The sequence below is a fragment of the Corvus cornix genome, chromosome 4 (genome assembly GCF_000738735.6).
Source record: "Corvus cornix cornix isolate S_Up_H32 chromosome 4, ASM73873v5, whole genome shotgun sequence".
Taxonomy (NCBI): domain Eukaryota; kingdom Metazoa; phylum Chordata; class Aves; order Passeriformes; family Corvidae; genus Corvus; species Corvus cornix.
Window position 1 is genome coordinate 30723052 of NC_046334.1, and position 19396 is coordinate 30742447.

The following is a 19396-nucleotide window of genomic DNA, read 5'->3' on the forward strand; positions in this document are numbered from 1 at the left end:
ATCCCACAAACTTCAGATTCATTACAGCTTTCTCTCCTGTTCATGTCCCTGTCAAGCACATTTAACCACCTCTTACATGAACTGTATCACCAGTAGATACATGTTTACAGTGTTTGGGGTGGGTTGGGGTTGTGACATGCTGGTTTTTCCAAACGTTTTAATGCTTTTCCTGAATGGCACAACTCTGAGTATACAGTATAAGAGTTAGAGTCAGCATAAGTGGATTTAGGTAGACAATACCAAACTAGATGAAGCAAATCTCAGCAGTAAGTTGTATAACTCAGTGCTGCATATTTTCTCTCATTCTAAATTCATTTTCTCCTTCTTTCCTCCCCCTCAGCATCCAAATGGATGGAAAATAAAAGCATCATAATCATACAAGTACAGTACAGCAACTGGACAGGTTTCACATGTCATTTTTCCTGTGTCATTTTGGACAGCTTCTAGCCTGCCAGCCTCTGCAAGGGGTATGAGTTAATTTTGATGAGAGTAGAGGACAGGAGAGTGTTATGTTTATTCTTTCATGTAGCTTTGTAGAACTCAAGAGGACAGTAAACATACCAATTATTTGCATGGGTGGTTCCACATCTGTTGTGGCTTCTTCCAACAATGACAGCAGTTTGGCTGATAGTTGATGGACCAATTCAATGTTGCTAAACAAGCCATCCACGTCAAAGCGAGCAATCTAATGGAATACAAATATTAAGCAGCTATTGACAAAGGATAAAGAAGGACCTCGTGTATTGCAGAGAGCTTCTCTTGCTATGCCCTGAGTGTTCAACACTCCAGGAAGCACCACGTCTGCAAAACCTCATATAAACATCCTCCTTGTGACTTCAAGGACACAACACAGTTTTCACATTAGTATAATATGGTTGACACAGTTAACAAAGGGTATGTTATCAAGTGGTTCTAACCTTATTTTGAGCTATCCCTAATCTGAAACTGTTTACCTAGGAAGGAAATAAATATTATCATCTGAATAAAGAAAAGCTCCTGGCTTTGAAATGTTTGTTTACTTTCCCACTAAGGAAAACAATAGTTGACAGAGGGTTTGATTCCCTGACTACCACTCACTATCAGAGGCCTCTACATAAACTGAGAGTTTGGCTCTTGGTGCCAGCTACCAGGTACAAAGACTTCTAGATAGCTGGTGCCATTTTAAGCTGGTTGTCCTATAAAACCAAAGTCAAGATCCTATAACTTCCACTAAAACCAACACATTCACAATTCTGGATATTAATACAACCTAAAGAACTTCTTACAGAGCCTGGGCACACAACATGGGCTTCGGTGAATTGTATCAATTTCCACCAACAGAAAATTTGGTTCTGTGTCCCTATTCATCTTACAGGAAGCAGAAGATTTCCAGGACACATACTTTTCATTGCACAGCAGGGCAATAGTTACTATTCAAGGACCACTGGAGATAACCAGAGGTAATGTGCTCATACTGAGAACAAAGAAAAGACCAATTTCTATCACTCATATTCATAGTCCCTGAACCTACCTCTCCATTTGGAAGAGAACTGCTGATTTACATAGCAGCTTACCAGAGCCCAGGAGGATCAAATTGCATGCTATTGTAACAAAATCACAAATATGCTTTCAGTACTGATGCAGTTAATTTCTTTATAAGCATTATAGGGCCTAAAACATGTTTTTTCCATTTGGAAATATGAAAGAGATTCATTGCTAGACCAATTTTCTAAACACATTACAAAGTTTCAATATGGTAGTTTATTGGAGAGCTAGCATTAAAAACATATAACATTCTTGAAAGCCTTTCAGAAGTGCAGAGGTTATTAAATTAAGGCAGTTATAATCTATAAATTACTTTTCCTGTATACATCTAGCACAGGACTTCTGACCTCCTTCCCAGCATGTCTAGATAGTATTTGGAACTACGTTGTGCATGGACACTTCCACACGTTAACAAAGTGACAAGGGATAGAAAGAAAATGAATGTTTTCAGTTGGGTGAAAAAAAGCGACGGAATATGGCACACTTGTCAAAAATCTCAGCAAGTTCAACCAGGGAATACTCTTGCTAAGTGCTGGCCAGGCTGGGGAGGAAGTCAAGTGGAGACTGCTTCTAAGTGGATGAATGAGTGAGAAGGAAGAAGTCAAGAACTCCTTAAAATTAAGTCAGCAGATGCCGGATCTTCTGAAAATGGGTTGGAACAAGTTCTGTCAGAATTTTAGGAAAGCAAAAAGGTTCTGCAGGAGTTTTAACACTACAGGTTAAGAGGCATTGCCAACATCATCTAAAGACACTTTGGCCTCTGCACCTGTATTTTGTCACCAATTTAATACAGTTTTAATACAAAATACCTGGGTTAAGGTCTGTTTAAAATTATTTTTATTCTATATTTGCAGAAAATGTCATTTGTACAGCCTCTGTGAATGCTATGTTTTAGGCCTCACAAACACAAGTCTGTTTCTAGACAATCTTTTCTGTTCCCAGCACCATTTTTCTACAAATTGAAATACTGTTGAGGAAAAGGTGCTCTTTGAAGTCTCAGCTGAAAAAGAAAATAGGTATCATTGGCCTAATAAGATCTTTCCCATGAAAGGTAATTTATGAGTCTTCTTTCTTAAGTGTACCTCTTTTGTGTTGAATGCAAATTTCCCAAGTGCTCACTGGACTGTCAAGCATGGTATTTATCCACCACAGCTTTCTGAAAGGATGGATAAAGTAATCTTAACAACTGAATTTAACCTTGATGCAGAGGTTCATGCCATTCCAGTTTCTATTGTGGAAAAAACCTTGGGTTTGGATGTACCAGTAAACATCTGCCGAGGCATGTAACAAGTGTTATAACTACAGAGCAGTATGGAGAGCTGGAAGCTGCTACTGCAGCCCGTAGGCAGGGATATAATACCCAAGCTGACCTCTGGACAAGTACCTCGATGCAGTCTTTACACAAGTGCAGCACAAGTGGTCAGGACCATATCTGACCTTCCACTCTCCTCACCAGAGCCCTGACACATCATTTCCTGGAGCGCTGGCTCCAGACCCGCTCCCAGCACCACGTCACTCTTGCGCTGACTCTTGTGCTTGCATTGAGATTGTCCACAACCAGAATGTGGCTGAGTTGAGACCTCGGCATCACTGCCTCATCCTCCACCCCTGGCACTCACCTGCTTGTTTCTCAGGGGCTGAATCACTTCCTTGATGCAGAGATCCAGGTCGCTGATATAGTCTTTCTCCGTCTGCATGAGTTCTGTGATGATTTTCACCCTCCTGGCCATCATGCGTCTGCTGACTTCTTCTTCGTCCTCCTGCGACGAAGCGGTAGGAGTGAAGGACACTGCTTGTGGAGCCATTTTTTCTGTTTAAAAGAGGGAAAGATTTGTGAGGAAAGTCATAATTCCACATGCTCACCCAGCTTGCCCTGCATGACCGTGGGTGGTGGACAAATGGCCATAGTGAGCAGGAAAAGAAGCATAAGAAATGGCAAACCCAAATCAGACTGAATGTCATCCCATCTCCTTCTTCTAAAAGTGGACCTGGGTTTGCCAAAGCAAATCATCCTCTGGCATTAAGGGGATAACCCATCACGGGCTCCCCTGGCTTTGATGTTATGTATCAGGTAGAAATTTTCAATGGAGCACAGGAGAGTCTGATTCTTGTTCCACTGAAATTCAAGGATAGCTGATGCCCTTCTACTCCTTTGAAAACACAGTCGTGGTCTGACATCTATTATGATTTGGAGGATGGGAAAAAATGTGCTCCTGTGAAAGAAAAAGGCTGTTTACCATAAAAAAGCTTCACAATAATAACCTTTGTTCTGTACAATGTAACGTTGAGTCTATTCATGGGAAATTGAGAGCTGAGTACTGGATGACAAACTTTCAAGTGAAGACAATGTTACTAATGATGATGATGAATCCTCCAACTCTGTTTAAAAATAATTTTTTGAAAGAAACAAAGGAATTCAAGAAGAATAGGGGAAAACCTTTAATGATCAATAACAACTGTTTCTTGGAGCAACAGAGATCATTGGGATTAGGACATTCTTCACTGTTTTTCAGTACTTAACACCCAGAATATCTGTTTTGTTTCAAATAGATGAAAATGCCAGCAAGTCTTCTACAGATGGGTAATTTATGTACACTACCAGACCTGCACACAATCTACTTATCTTTAATGATGGTCTTCCCATTTGCTGGTCTGTAGGCCAGCCTGCAGAGATCCATGTCAGCTGTAAAAAGGGCACTGAATTTTATCTGTGTACACTGGCAATTTGTATTTTTCATTAGGAAACACACACACAAAACCCAAAACCAAAACAAAACAAAAATGAAGTGAAAGATTTCAGAGCCTATTCTGGTGTTTTTCTGCTAGCCACAAGATGGTGCAGAGTACCAACAAAGATGGACATATCATTAGCCTGCTCAAGTCTGCATCACCCAGGCTGAGCTTTGACAGCACCAGCTTTTATTGCTCAGCAGCAAAGGATGGGAATCTCCACTGACAGTCAGACTGCTACACCTTCGTGTCAACTTCTTGTGGGGACTGTACTTAAGGAGGCAATAACAAGCAGTATCAGGTGCTTTGCTCACTGATAGCCAGTACTGATTACATTGCAGTTATTTGAGTTGATTTTAAGGGTAAGGTCATGAGCACTCCAGTGAGCATCGAACAGCGCACAGCTCACCACACAATACCAGCCAAGGCTGTAGAGGATAACCCAGAGCTGGACTTGTGGGAAGCCAAGCAGCATTCAGGACAGACTGCTTTGAGCAATCTTCTGACAAGAGGTGTAAAATATAATAAATCCAATGTATCATCTTTGCCCACTCCTTCTACAATTATGCTGACCACTGATATTCAGAAAGGACAGGTTTGTTAGTAATGATTCTCCTACCAGGTTTTCAAATGAGGCTGATGTGACCAAAGATAGTTTTAAATAGCTGCTTTTGGGACTGCACCTGTCTCTACACTACTAGTTTTAAACAGTGAGGACAAAGAACCTAAACAGACCTGGATGAAAGGCGGGGGGTAGGGGAGCTGTTTTCTCAAACGTTTTTGTATTTAGATATGCTTTTCAGCTTGGAGTTGTTAGCCTTGAAGTTTGTGTATAACACAGGCATGAACATTTTGTCCTCAAGTTTGTACAGAGACAATGAAATGGAAACATGAAGAGGATGTCTCCCCTCTGCAAGGCCTTGGCTATCAAAAAAACTTCAGGTTTAACCTTGCCCTGGTGCATTTGTGCTGGTATAAGTGCACGAACTGCACAGGAGCTTGCACTGCTGCAGAGCTCACCCACCAAAGGTGCTGTGTGCTGGACAAAACAGGTTCTACCCTTTAGTGAGGAAGAGAGCAAAAGTGGTACCAGTATCATTTCACAGCTCCCCCAGAGAAATTTCCTGCTAGGGTTGCAGAATGAGACCACCTTGCCTGCTGCTGACACGCTAAACCAGCAGGTATTTTTTTTTCTAAAAACTTACAGTATGTACCCACATTTATAAATTCACAAGGAACCACATGAACAGTCCATTTCTATTCCAGTTTTGCACCAAAATCAGGATTTTTCTTGAGACTGGGTGTGAAAATGTTGTCATGCATGTAACTGTGTGTGAAGAGTTATAGGCAACTCCCAAGAAAGCATATAGAAGAAGATCTCAGAAGTGTAGTTTTGTCTCAGACACAGATGTTATCATATCAGATGGAATTTTAAGCTAAACACAAGATGCTGTACAAAAGAACGTTCTAATCTTTTATACTGGTGGCAGGGGAGGCCATTACATGAGCAAAATAAAGCCACTGTGTTCCACTTCAGGCTGGAAGTCACAATCCCTCGAGAGGCTGTTCTTTCAGTTTGTGCCATTAGATAGCCCTGATCAAATTTGATTCTTGAATTATGTCAGGGCTCATCTATTATCATTATTACATGATAGATAATAATGCCAGGAAAGAAAAACTGTTCTCAACAGGAAGAAATAATCATGAGAAATATCAGTTAGACGCTGTTTCCTTATAGAAAACGTGTTTTTTTAATAAATGTTTCCTTTTGTTAAATGTAATACAATTTTCCATTTTCACTCAATACATTCACTTTTTCATTTCAGGCATATCTGTCTCTATAGAATGCAACAGCAAGATCTTGAAGTGATGATTACAGTCAAAATGTGTGATTTCATGTTCAGCTGATTGCTTTTGACCAGTTTGAGAACATTAGTAGTTTGCTGAAATCCTTGTGGAGTAAGTGCAAGTTTAATGAATGCACAAACAGTGAGTGCATATCTGGAATATAATCAGACTCATTTCTACCTGGTAACGTGTACCAGCCCTGGAACTGCTGAAAAGAGAGGATTAGCAGGAAGAGACATCACTGAGGATTAACTGCTACAGTAAGAATTTGACACATTCGCCCTCAGAGATACCAGGTTTAGAAAAATGAAAAAATAGTCTGTTGAATAGTTTATTAAACCATTGCATCTTAAGCCCAGTCAACAAAAACTAACTGGTACTTTTAGTAGATGTAAGAATAAAAAGTAGAAGGCAATGTTTGGAATTAATGCTTTTGTGATGCCAGCTATCTGCTGGAGTTGCCTTTCTGGAGGACTTTCCTTTGGAGATGACTTTGGTTTTTCAATTGTGTATTGAAGTACATGGCTCTAGTTGCATGAAACAAGAGGTTCATTATGGGATGACAAGGACAAAGAAGCCACATGTCTTACAAAAACAGTTTCTTGCAAGTGTGAAGTCTAAAGACGTCCCCCAGATGGAGACATCCCACAATGTGGTGAGAGCATGGAGGAACAGAGCTTGCAATGTGCAAATGCAGTAGCTCTCTTCTAGGCCCAGGGGAAGTACTGGGGGACTGCTCGATCCCCTTAAAGGGAGGAGAGGCATGTTTGCCTCAATCCACAACTGCAGAAAGGAACTAAGTTCTAAACACAGTCCAAAGCAAGATTAAAACACAAATGAGGTTAAATGTTGGGATCCAAAGTGATAATGCAACTTTATTTTTCTTAAAAGAGGAAAGAAAGAGAGGAAAAGAGAAAAGCAGGAAGATGCCAGAATAATTACGAGAAGCACAGGAAAGGGGTTACCACCACCATGGGTCCAGCGCTGGCTTGTAGAGTGCGATGGGTCTTTCTCTGGTGAAGTCCCTCTGAGAGCAGTCGACTGACCCTGGGAGGGAACAGGCCCATAGCAGCAAGACCAGAGTGGGATGGGGAGCACAGGCAGCCTCATAGGAGCAGCCAGGACAGCAAAGGACAGCACAGACAGCAAAGATTCCGGCACTATGTAGATTTTTCCAGTGCAGCCCCCCGTGCCTGCTTAGGCACTTGCTTGTGGAGGGTTTTGAGAGTGGAAATCGTCACATCCACTTCATAAAGTTCATTGGCTGGCTCATTTATGTATCAAAAAGTGTGCTGCTTGCTCGCTTAATGTATCAAGGGTTTGCTGCTCGCTCCTCTGGTGTATCAAAAGTCTGCTGCTCGCTTAGTGTATCAACGACAAGCTCTATTAATAACTTTCAACAGGATGCCTCAGTTTCAAAAATAACGCAGTTTGTAAAGTTTTTGTTAGAGGCAACTTAAAACTTTAATTTTCAAACCTTAATCTTCGAATTAGGTAATGGAGAAACAAGAGGTAATGGAGAAATATTCCTTGCATTTTACTTGTTCACTACAGGGACTCACAGCAAGCAACCAGAGGAGAAACCATAGCAGGCCTGTAAGATCTATGTGCATAAATTTCCATGGCTTCCACACCTATCATGAGCAGCTCCAAGAGGTCTGCTCTACCCATACTTCCTCCCAGGTAAGATGCTCTGGTTGGATATTACGTTTGCCCTTGGTGTGGGGACCCAGATTTCTCCCCATCCAGTGCTTCCCATGTGGAACCAAAGGTACTAGCACAGAATACAGGAACAAATACAGTGATGTCAGTGCATGGAGTAAGTTACAGACTTTTTTGTTACTTAGGCAGCATTTGAAAGATGCCAGAGGAATGCAAGTTCTGCACTTGCACTGTGCAGATACGAGGATTTTTGCCTGGCACAAGGGACTGGTGAAGGCATAAGTTATCAAGGTATAACAAACAAATTACAGAATTACTTTGTTTTCCTATGTGAAACATGAGTCTCGTATCACCTTGGATAAATTATTCCTCTGTGAAAGCAAGTCCTCAGATAGCCTGTACCCTCAGATAACCTAGCTGTTACACACGGGAACGTACACTGGCTTTTATCAGCTGGATTTGGGAATGAAATGCAGACAGCCAAGCTCAGAGACTGCTGCCGTGGCAGCTTTCCTCTCCCTCCTCACACTGTTGCTCTGGTTCTGTTCCTGCTTCCCCTGCAGGTGCTGGGAAGGCTGCAGGCCACAGAGACACTGGGATCCTTGGAAGTCAGGAAGCTTGAAATAGGACATGCAGTGGGGAAGGATGGAGTGTGACACTATGTGCAGACGAAGAGCATCACATGAGATAACACACAAGAGTTTTACTCCAGATGCCCCTCCCCTTGTGAGGGACCACATGAGGTGTCCTTAAGGTTCCGCTTACAGTGCAACAATACAGTGCAAACATGGTGTGAATTAGACCGCTGAAGACCAAGTTGGGCATTGAAACAGAAAAGGATTGGGAGGGGCTTGAGAAAAACTTCTTTTTTTTCTTTTACTGAGAGGCTCATAACAGCAGCATTGTTCAGGAGCGGGTTTGTCGAGCACAGGCTGTGAGCAACACATGCAAAAAGCCCCTTTCCTGAACCCACGAGGAAAACGCTGCAGGACCAGAATGACCTTGCACCCGTATTCAGGGGCAACAGGTTTGCTTATAAAATCTGCATCAGAGACTTCCGTGCAATTAGGTCATTCGATCTTTGATCATTTTTGTGTTCCATAAGGTACAGAGAATTTACATTCAACGCGCAGGTTCTTTCTTCAATTCCTTGACAGCAGACCGCTCTAATTATGTGTGTGCTGACAGGACTACAGAGAGCTCCCATGTGACCGCGGTGGAAGGGAAGAAAGCTTATCATCAGGTGACAGAAGAATGCCCTTATTGTTAGCGCCAATACTTGCAAATAAAGCTTTCCAGGGCGTCACAGACCGGTATAAACACACCACTCCTGTGGCACTAGGCTAATATGTTAATAAAGCAGGAACTGAGGAAGGGCTGTACCTGAGCTGCTTCCTCCGGGACACATGCACCTCAAGATTTGGCATGGATTAGCTGTATGAACTATGGGCTGTGTGGCCCAAAAAGCAAAGTATCCCAATTTTAAAAATGTTTGCTAATATGCTCAGAGGAGGATCCATAACCCTCCTTGTGTCCCAGTCTTCCCTTCGGCTGCAGTTCCCAGTTATGCTGTGGTAGCTCCTAAGAGTCCTCAGCCCCACGGCAGGGCTTGGTGCTAAGTGCTGTGCAAACACTGCGGTACAAAATGGATTCTGCACTGAGATGATAAGCTTGCTTCCCAGCCTGACAGACACTGCAATAAGTTCAAGGAATAACTCCAGCTTTATTGCAGCACAAGCTAACAGAATTAGATCCCCCGAGCCTAAATTTGCATGGGGGAAAATAGAAGTATTTGTTAGATCGTGACTTCTCATCACTGGGCACAGTGGGGAGAATTTTCATCGAGCCAGCTCCTGAACTTCAGGAAATAATCTGAAATTTCACTCCTTACTGTACTTTAGCAAACCAGCCCCTCCACAAATCAATACATTCTGCAGTGAAATAGGATATTATCTGCATTGTAGTCCATAGAAAGTTAGTCAGCAAGTACAGCACAAAGCAAATAAGGAACTGGGGAGTGGCACAGAGGATCTTTACACCTGGTGCAAGAAGCTGAGTGCATGGACAGCCCATGCAGGAAGGAGTGGTGTGCTCTGCAAGCAGGGAGGAGATGGGATGGAGAAAGGTGCCCTGCTTGAAACAGAGCAAAGGCAGATGAGTTGCCTCTGACTGGGCCTTTGCATACCAGGGGATAGTAGCTTTCAAGGAATTTGTACCATTTTGCCGGTTTCTGCGTCATTACTGGTGTTACTTATTTCTCCTAAGTACTTTAGACGGAGAAAACACACAGCATTCAGGGTTCAGATAAGAGCTAAGGCAGTGTACTGTGGTAGCTGTGTGATTTGAATCACTATCTAATACGGGCATGTCCCTGATGCATTTTAAATTGAAGTGTGTACAAATCATTTACCGGGGCAGTCGACCCATTCACAGCCAAAGTTGTAAGGGAGTTAATATGTAATAATTTGCAAGACAAGGTGCTTTTTTGAAGGATGAATTGTCTCACTGAGCACTGCAAATGTGATCTCTGATTCCTTCAGGAAACCCACCATTTTCTATAGCTTATTTTTCACAGCAAGCACAAGTTTGGTATACAATTATTAACAAAAACCAGCAATCTGCCCAAAACCTAACAGACAGTGAACTATGCTTTAAATGCCTTTTCACGGTGTGCCCTTTTTAGTTAATAGCATCTATCCCCATGACACACTGTATGTTAATCTGCCCTGATCTTGCAAACATTTATGTGCCAATAACTGCATCAAGCAAACCCATTTTACTGAAATACATAGGTACTCACAGACTGGAAGCTTTGGGTTAATTCAAAGACTGATCCCAACATGAATACAATACATAAATATTAATACAGTTATTTTTAAAGCTGCTACTGATGGATTTTCACAGTAGAAAAGATAACTCCTACCAGCTAAACAGCTATAGATAATACGTTTGAAAATAGAGTTGCTAAATATCACTTTTTTGTTTTGCAACTTCTTCATTCCTCTTGAAAGAACATACTTGCAGAATTATTTCTTCATCTCTACCACAGATGCTAGTGAATATATCTTCCTCAACCCCACTCTTCCCTCTTCAGAAAAGTGACGTTTCTGTCCAGTTGATGGAAGAAATATACACACACACACACATATATGGCCTGATCAAGGTATTCCTGAACTCTTCCAAGAATGCAAGTACAGTCTGAGTTCTAAATGACTGCATGGTTTTGTCATGAACCTGGCATTTCATAGCAATGACCTTATTTTCCCCTACCTAAAATGGGGCTGGCAGGCATTTGGTTATCTCACAGGATGAGCTGAAGTACAGGCCCGACTGCTTGCCAAGCTCCTTGAGAATATAATAGTTACTTCGCATTTTATTTCCTTTTAAAAAAGAGTAAAGTCAGGAGGTGTTGCATGGCCATTCACACCAGATAAGGTATTGAATAGATGAATCTACTATAGTAATTTACCATGAAAATGCTTTCTTGTGTCTTAATGAATCCCTAATTTTAAAATGAAAAACACTTGCAGAAGTTTTCACCTTTGGCAATGCTATTGTGCACTACTGTTTGTAGACTGACAGAGCAAACCACCTCGATTACCCTGGAGATCTGGAGACTGAGAAAGAGCCTTTCTCACTCTTCATAGAAAACATTGGTTCGCTGTATAAAACAAAACTTAAAAGAAATCCAAGCGCAGAAATTGAATTCTTAGGAGTTTTTAAGCCTGACTGCTTGCTCTCTTGGGCTTTTTGTTTTGCTTTCTTCACAGGCTTTTATTTGGGGACCTCTATTTTCAGCACACTGAGCTGCATTTTGAGCATATACTTCAGACCTGCTGCAAATGGCTGTGGAGGGTAACAGCCCGGTTCCTGCTCAGGGAAACCTTTAGAGCATGCAGGGGGCTGGAAGGGCCCTTGAGAGGTGCCTTGCCCACGCTTCACCTTGCACAAACGTACTGCAACGCTGATGTAGGCACCGAGGTGTGTAAAGACACCCTGGTCCCTGTGCTCTGCCTAGGCTGCCTGCCACTAGCACAGATCGGGGTCCGGCAGCCCCTGACTTTTAGCTGTGGAAACCTGCGCCACTCACAGGAGATTCCCTTCTGCAGGTCTCGCTGCTCTTGCATCTCTGTGTCTCACACATCCTTGTCTATGCTAATATCTACCCCAGGTCGGCAGATTAGGCGTTAGAAAACATATTAACAGGAGACTATAGAAGGGAGTGGCAACTAAACACAGAACTTTTCCCACAATTCATATGGGAAGCAAGTGCAAATCACCATTTATATCTTTTTACAAAGCATTTACCATTCTAGGGTGATCAGAAAGTCCCGACCAGGTGACACACAACAGACTAGCTGTCACCAACAGAGCTGCTGGGTTTTCTTAACAAGAATGGAAAACTCAAAAGCTTTGTGCCAACAAAATCACTTCCCTCACCTTGGCGTAAGATGCTTTGCATCCAAGTGCTACGAGAAAAATGCAGAACATAAACGTGTTCAATCACAGCACATGGTCAGCATTGGCAGGTAGCACGTTAGGTCCGGGATCCGTGATCGTTATCAGATTCAGGCACATCTACCTCAAGAAAATTTGATCCAGGTCAGGCCTTGGCACACAGCTGCATTTCTATGGCAACTGTAAATATACGTTATAAGAATTTCTACTGCCTTTGTATTTTTACTCTGAGGACAGGCAACTTCTAATCCAATACAAATACCTTGTTAACCCATCACTGCTTTTCTCAAAAAAATGCAAGCAAACAAAGTGAGCTGATACCAGACCATGCTTTGCAATACGTGGCTGTGGCAGCCTCAGCAGGTGGCAGGAGCTGCAAAGCTGGATTTACTGTCTCTTTGGACTGCTGCCACAAACATAACCTCACACTCTGCCATGACTTCCTAGGCTTCCCCACCTCCTTTGCTTCGGATTTTAAACAGGAGACATTAATGGTCTGAATATGGCTGACACAGGACAGAAAGATTTCGCGCTTTTTCCTGGATACTTCTCTGATAACCTTGACCTCACCTGGGCAACCCCATTCACGAGTTCAAAACTGCTGTCTTGGTGGGACACGTGCCAGGAGCTTGCCTGCCCAGCTACAGCAATCCATGCTTGTGCCCTGAAACACCCCTGCCAGATTTCTGAAGCATGGGCCTGACTTAACTGAGTATTTTTCACCTTCTCATCGATTAGCTATCATGAGGAGGGAAGAGCATAATTGATGAACCTCTCTGTTCTCAGCATATGCAGTCCCCATAGAAAACCTATTATTTTCAGGCTTATTGTTTTATTTTCTGCTTTTATTGTCTCTCTGAAGCAATGCTACTTTCTAATTAAGTGCATCAAAACCACAATGCAGCAATCCAAGGTATTTTTTCTATTTTATTTCCTCATAAAGGATTATGGTTGCAAGAATGACTGTCACTAAGCAGTTACAGCACTATTAGTAATACACACTTATAGTATAATAATACTCCAATCCTGTTGTTCAAGACCCTGGAAACCCACAGAAATTCATCAGTTGATGTTCCAGAGCACTCCCAGAAATTGCCATTCACATTCTTCATGCTTTTCCTCAATTTGTGGCATCACATTTAATTTTTGATTGACAAGCCCAGTACTGGCATACTTTACTACAATTTGTGGTCCATATACAATTTGGTTATTTGAGAAGCAACCCTCTCCGTAATCACAGAATGGTATAATTTGCATCAGTATATCCATCCAAACATGTATCTGGACATACTTTAGTTCAGGCTTGTACAATCTATGCAACAGTTTACAGATCCCGATATTTTTAATTGAGCAAAAAAGGTCCTTGATGCTTCTAATGACTTGACACATACCCCACTTAATACGATAGCCAAAGACAGATAGGACGGAGCCATCCTATTTTCACATTACTGTTCATGTTGCAAATGCATTCTGGTGAATGAGAAAGATTTTGGTTGCATATGAGTTCTGCAGGAACTCACCAAAACCTTCAATTATATTTTGTGTCCCGTCTACAAAACACTAGAAAAATTAGGGGAAACATCTCGCATTCTGGAGTTGGGGGGCAAGGGTGAGAGGGGCGCTCATTCCAGCTGTGGGTGCGGGGTCGCGGAGCCTGCCATTCCCTTTTTTATCTCAAGGCTGCAGCCAGGAGGGCATGGAGACACCGCCCCAGCTCAGAGCATCCCTAGCAGCAGAGCACCATACAAGCTTCCCCAGTACCTTGCAATTTCTGGCTGTACTCTGTCCTGTCGGACTGACTCCTCCTCAGGTTGCCATGGTCCCCGGCGGTGGTGGTGCTCTCCACCACGGGCTCCGTTCTCCTCCTCTGCCCCATGTAGAGCTTGTTCCTCAGCAGGGTCAAATTCCTCTTCCTTCCCCCGGTGCCTTCCTTCCCCGGACAGTCCATACTCGCCACGGACAGCCTTGCTTAGTGGTGGTGGTGGCGGGGGGACAATAGCTTGATTTTCAGGGAGGTGACCTCCCTGCCCAGGTGAAGGCTGGTTGCTTTATGCTTGGGTTTGCAGCAGGGCTCGCCAGGCTCCGCAGGTCCCCGGGCTCAGCCCTGCCACCTGTGCCGGAGCAGCTCCACCCCCGCGAAGCTGCCGCCCCAGGCAGCGTTTGCATTCACCTGCCCTACGTGTGAGCACGCCTGGCGGGGCCGCTTTTAGAGCCAGCCCCAAACCGCAGCCATTCCCGGGCCCTCTCCCTGCTTCAGGGCATGCTCCTCACCCCGCCGCAGGGCCGGGGGTGCCGGCAGTTTGGAGCAGGAATTGCCTCATCCCGGCTGCCGGGCAGGGAGATGCCCGAGTGTGCCACGGCATCACCATGCTTTCACCCGACCCCTTCCCCCTCTGCACTGCCGGGCAGCAGGAAGCAGAGGGCAAGGCAAATGGGAAGGGGAGGCCAGCCACCCACTCGACCCTCACTCCGGCAGTCTGGTCAGGACCCCAACTCCTTGCATATCAAGTTGCATCTGCCAGTCTCCTGACCCCATTGAGAGGTGTAGCTTTTGGGCTGGAAACTCCGGATCTACAGGTTTGAAAGGCGACCAATCCCCCAGGACAATGAAGAAAAGGGCTGAGAAGGACATAAAAGCCACTGCGGGATCTAGGAAGTAGTGTGGAGCTGACGCTAGTCTCAAACCAGGCTGTGTCCCATTTTACACTAGGGACAGGGACGCCAAAGCCAAGGTGAAAGCCTGCCAAGGACCTGTGAAGGACACCACAGCAAACCACCATGCTGTGATAGCCAAGGGAGTGGACACCAAAACACCTGCTTGTAATACCTCTGGATTAACCCCTGGAAGAGATCTTATTATCCTGTCTGTTAGCAATGGCCTCTGGCACACATGTACTGTCTAGTGATCCTCTCTAGCGCCAGTCTAATCAAACTCATGTCGAAACAGCAGGAGTTGCTGGCATCTAAGCTTGGACTGGACTTATCCTGGGAAGAGCCCCAACAGCCATCAGTAGCAATCACTGCCGCTGCTGTGATACCCAACCCTGCAGCCCTCGCTGCTGTAGGAAATGCCTGGTGGGAGCCCCGTGGTGCAGCCTAATCGGTGTTAGTCTCACGCACAATCATTGCCACAGCATCTGCCAGGGGACACAACTAATGTCCCTCTGACAGACGCTGGCAGAGGGTTTGGCTTTAGCACTGCCACGCTGTGTCCCTGAAGGACTATCTAGTGAAAAACAAGCGGGGATGAGACCTAGTAGTGTAACCTCGTTTCCAGCTTTCGTTTTTCTTTACAAAACTGGTCCTGTAATGCAATCTCCTCATCAAAGCCCCTCATTTCTACCCAGTAGTGAAAAGGTTATGAAACTGTTAAGCAATAAACTACGTCAAATTGCAGCACCATGCCAGTGCTGCACAAAGTGTCCAGCCTAAACACAGTCTGGCAGAGGAATAAAGTGGTGAGGGGAATACTGGGAAGACTTTGTGCTCATACAGAGAAGTCACATATTACATAGGCAATTCATGTGTTAAGTCCTGCCTCCTCTTTGATATTTCCTAAGAAGCTCTTTATTCTGCAAGTCAGACCACAAAAGTTCCTTGAAAGGCAGAGCAGTGGTGACAGCAGGGAGAGGCGTAGGCAGGGACAGACTGTGACACACTTGTGACAAGCATCAAAGCTCCAGCAACAAGTTGTACACAGTGTAAAGTCGGAGTTGAGGGAAATCAATCACCCCATTTCCTTACACTGGGGACTTTGGGAGGAGCTTTTTTTCGAAGTAATAGCTTGGTATTCATCGAAGGTGGTGAAACTGGTTTAAACAGTCACCACCCTGAATGCCCCCCTTCCCCAGATGATTTTGTTCCCATTATTGCTGCAGGGTGTAAACACACGCATCTGAGATGAGATGGAGGAACTGATCTGGCAGAAAACTCCTCCCCTCGCCCCTTTTCCCTGGGCTATTTTCCATCTGGATCTGTGCTCCTGATTAGTTCCTCAACTAGCTACGGAAGCGGTTGTGGCAGCATGAAGCAGGGGATGACGCAGGGCACATGCAAGTAGCTTTGGGTAGGGCTGATGGTTGCTTAAGCCAGAATTACCCAGAGAAGGTATCTCTCCCCACCAGGATTTTAGTGTCATGCTTCTCAGAAGACAGAGGTCTCATCATTTTATATGAGATTTCATTATATTTATTTAAATTTAAATGGTTTGGAGGAAAACTGGTCAATGTATTTTGGCTGGGTGAAGGTAGAAGAACACACTTTATAGAATTCTTTGCTTTGTAAGCTCTGACACAAATGCAGAGTTAAAGCCAAGATAGGATATAGTAAAATTTGCTCAGGTGTTTACTACGACAGCAATCTACCCACATGCAAAAATTGTCTTCCTCTTCCTCCTCAACTCAGTCACAGGGTGTGAAAAGGTATGTGTTCATTCAGCAACAAAATTGTTATGGGGAAAGCCAGCTGTAGTTTGCTGTGGCTGTTGTACTTGGAATGGTTTACCTGGCTTTAGCCAGCAGCATTGTTTTGGAGGCAGCCAGGAGCCCAAAGCAGGCCTACACCACAGTTTAGAAATGTAGATGAGAACTTTCTGCAACCTTAAAGTATCTCCTCTGTGCCATCCAGCATAGGAAAGGCTGAAAATAGCATGTTCTCTGTGATACTCTGAACGACTGGGACATGTTCAGTACTGGTGGCTTCTCTATCCCCTCTGGAGAGAGGGAGATTTGAGACACAACGAGGTTTATCCATCATCACATTAAATCCCATCACGGATTTACACCAGTGGGCTATGCCTGTGCAATCAGCAGGGGAATTACATAAAAACAATCAGTTGTGCATTTGAGCAAGATCCCTATAAACTCTTATTACTGTTTGCTGACCTTTACCGGACTACAACAAAATGCCACAGAAAGCACAGTCAGAACTGTGTGTGAAATACTCACTGCCACTCACAATAGTATGAGCAACCCTCTCTCAATTTCAAATTATTTTTGCTCTCTTCTGGCCCCATTAACAACTGATGGGAAAGCACTACCAAAGTCACTAATCCATAAGACAAGAGGAATATTTGGCATCTGCATGGACAAAATGCTCTTTTTACAATGAGTGTGGAAATCTCTTTTACTACTCTGTTATGCTCACTTAATTCTACAAGCAAACTGGAATCCAGTTGATGTGAACACTCACGTAGGAGTTATTTGCACAGAAGCCATTCTACTTAAGAAACAGAACAGGTGCTGGTGTCAACTTGGAAAATATTGGCATTGTGTTCCCAAGCAACTGTATTGGCCACATACAAGAGCTGATTGTTATATGGTCAATGTCAACCTTTATCTCAGTCCTGAGCTATAAATGAACCAGAAGCGCCATAAAGACTGATGGCCATTAAGTAAGCAAACAGTTATTTGTTTTCTTGTCATAGCACACAGCTGTTACAGAAGATTTCTTAATAACTTAGGATCCCAGAAGTTATACAAAAAATATTGGTGTGGGTTGACCACCATGCCTGCTCCTTTTGAGTGGATGCACAGACCACTGCTGGAGTCCCATGGCAATGGCATGGGATTGCCGTTTCCAAGTTTGCTCACTGCAATGGCCAACACAGACACCAAGGGAAAAGAGAGTCTCAGTCTGTAGCTGCAGAGTGGCTTTGCCACTTTTGCCCATGTAAACAGATTACATTTGACAGGCAGTGGAGAAGCAGAAAGGTACCACGGTACTGCTGCAGAAAGCTGTCCTACCCTCCCCACAGGTGGAGCATGACAGCAAAGAGCATAGATGTCTCTGTAGCTCCCCATCTCCATCTCAGTGCATATAAAAGCAAGCCTGTAACTGTCACTCTGCCTGTATGCACGAGTCAGAGCAAAGATGTCTTCTGAGGGACAAAATGTTGAGGCATTGATAAGAACAATCCTGTGTAAGGCCCATCGAGGACTTTGAGCACAGGAAAGTTGTTGGTATGTACACTCTACCTGTTTGCAACAGTACTGGTAAGATAACAGAGTGGCAGGTGAGGAAGAAAGCAATAAAAAGATAAGGCTTAGGGACAGGCAAAACAGGAGTCTACATGCTGATTTTTCACAATGAATGAATCAAAATTACTTTGAAATATACATAGGAAAAAAACTTCAAACACCTTTCAATAGTACAAAAAAAGAAAAAAGCCTGTCTTGTAGGTGAAAAGTTATTTAGTGTGGCAGTCTCACCTTCACTCCTACTGTTGATCTTGCCAGACTGGTGATTCCTGTAGAGAAACAGGTCTTTAGAAGTAAGTGCACAGCGATAATTTCTTTTAGCCCTGTCTACAGTGTTTCTTGTCTAAATATTTGTAGGAAAAATTCATGAAGTACATGCCTGCTGGGGCTCAGGCTAGGCTGTGGATATTTCTAAGAAGGGAAGGCTCAACCTTTCAAGCTATGCAATCCATCTCCTTGGACTGCTGTGATGCTTTCTTACTCTGAACAAAGCCTCTGCTCCAGTTTACACACACAAAAGGCTGACGTGTTTTCTGCCTACAGAGGGGGACCCATCTCTCAAACTGAAACACCTGCCAGAGAGGAGAAGGGATGCTGAGAAAAGGGTCGGCAGGGCTTGAATGGTCCCTGCAGCGCCTGTGGATCTGTCACTATCCAGCCAGGGCTTTGTGTAGGTCTGTTAGGCTTGGAGCTGGGCCAGCTCCCAAAGGGGGGGACATCTAAGGGCAGTGCTGCTTTGAAAGGGCTGGGAGGTGAGAAGGAGAGGGAACTTGCCAGGAAACCGAGCAGCCCTTTGATTTCTTCAGTGTTACAGCTGTGTAATTTTCTAAGGAAAATAACCTGACTCTGTTGATCAAGTAGATGGCACTGTGATATCAAAGCTAATGAGGAACGACAAGCAAGAGAGTGAGGCATAGGTAAAAGAACAGAAGATGATTCTTTGTTATTGGTGCGTTTCAATGTAAAGTAGGAGGGCACAGAAATTACCAAAGATGAAATGTTTTCTGTGGAATTCTTTGAGAACCTTATGTCCAGCAATTCACAAATCGAGAGGAATGGAACCTAAAAATGGACTATCATGAGCAACTGGAAAGATTTTCCTTCTAGGTCTCTATTTTGAATCCTTATAGATTTTCAGCTTCACACTAAAATTTCATATTTCCAGACAGTATTTTTATAGCTGAACTGGAGACTTT

The 19396-nt window shown here is 43.8% G+C and overlaps 1 protein-coding gene across 1 annotated transcript in view; it reads right to left on the reverse strand.

Annotated features, from left to right (window-relative positions):
* ARHGEF38 (Rho guanine nucleotide exchange factor 38) overlaps positions 1-14281 on the reverse strand; it is a 37487-nt gene extending 23206 nt beyond the window's left edge. Inside the window, exons 1-3 of the mRNA XM_039550341.1 lie at positions 13984-14281; positions 3144-3334; positions 562-685 (exon numbers count right to left, since the gene is read on the reverse strand). Coding sequence (XP_039406275.1) covers positions 562-685; positions 3144-3334; positions 13984-14170 — 502 coding nt within the window. The 5' untranslated portion in view covers positions 14171-14281. The remainder of the gene's footprint in view (positions 1-561; positions 686-3143; positions 3335-13983) is intronic.
* Between the last annotated feature and the right edge of the window lie 5115 nt (positions 14282-19396).